At 35.4% G+C, this 1,009-nt stretch overlaps 1 protein-coding gene across 1 annotated transcript in view; it reads right to left on the minus strand.

The window, feature by feature from the left end:
• Positions 1-541, minus strand: part of LOC107663105 (myelin proteolipid protein-like) — a 10,985-nt gene extending 10,444 nt beyond the window's left edge. The window contains exon 1 of the mRNA XM_016453260.1: positions 473-541. Coding sequence (XP_016308746.1) covers positions 473-476 — 4 coding nt within the window. The 5' untranslated portion in view covers positions 477-541. The remainder of the gene's footprint in view (positions 1-472) is intronic.
• Positions 542-1,009: the final 468 nt, after the last annotated feature.

Raw genomic sequence — 1,009 nt, forward strand, 5'->3', positions numbered from 1 at the left:
CACACACACACACACACACATATAATAATTAAAAAAGTCTTTAAAACGTTATTATATAAAAAAATACAGGGACACTTTGTGATTGTGAAACGTTAGTCAATCATGATGATCTACACCTGTGGTTTCTCTGCTAGGACAACTGATGTTTTTCTAAAAATCACAAAAACACCAGATGATTAAAAGATACTGACCTAAAATAATGCTACAAGTCAAGTTAGTTCTGAGAAAAGCTCCTGCAGCATTTCAGTCCAGACGATACTTGGTGGGAAATTTAGTTTCTATTGCAGTGACATTCAGACAAATAAGTAGCAGTACTTCTCTGAAGCCACTGGATATGCAAGTCTCTTCAAATGCAATGCTCAGCTTTCTTTGAACTAGTTTATCAAGCTACAGGTAAAATTGAAAACATTTTTCAAATGATATACAAAATGGCTTAAACTTCCCTTGTGATCAGTAAAAATGCTGTACTTACCCATGTCTGTAGGCAGCAGTGATGTGCTGTGCTTGTGTGTAATGTCACAGACTGGTCTCTCAGTGAGCACAGCTGGAGACACACTCAATGTCCAACCTTAAGAAACAATGTGCCTTTTCAATGGCCTGCTTGAACTGTTCAAAGAGCAGACTGACAGGGTCATGATGCAAAAACATACCAAAATGTTCTCTTAAAATAAGTGCCACTGCTTTGCTTTAAGATGCAAAGTGTTTAATAAAGAGTTACAGGCCGCTTTTAGCTCAGTTATAAACGACTGAGAATTTAGCTCATGCTATGATCAAGTTACTTGATGACTTTTAAAGGAAATTTTAATGTGTTTGTAATTTTATTTACTCAAATTGTAATTCGATGTAAGACGGTCTTATGTAGAACTAAAAACTATATAACTCTGGGGAAAAAAAGGTACTGCTAATGAGCTAAAATCTTGCTTTGTGAATCCATAACACATACGACTCACTGCTGACCTCTAGTGTTCACACGCCTAGTTAATAAATGCAAATATATATAGTAAATAAA

This window comes from Sinocyclocheilus anshuiensis, unplaced genomic scaffold (assembly GCF_001515605.1).
Source record: "Sinocyclocheilus anshuiensis isolate Anshui unplaced genomic scaffold, SAMN03320099.WGS_v1.1 scaffold836, whole genome shotgun sequence".
Classification (NCBI taxonomy): Eukaryota; Metazoa; Chordata; class Actinopteri; order Cypriniformes; family Cyprinidae; genus Sinocyclocheilus; species Sinocyclocheilus anshuiensis.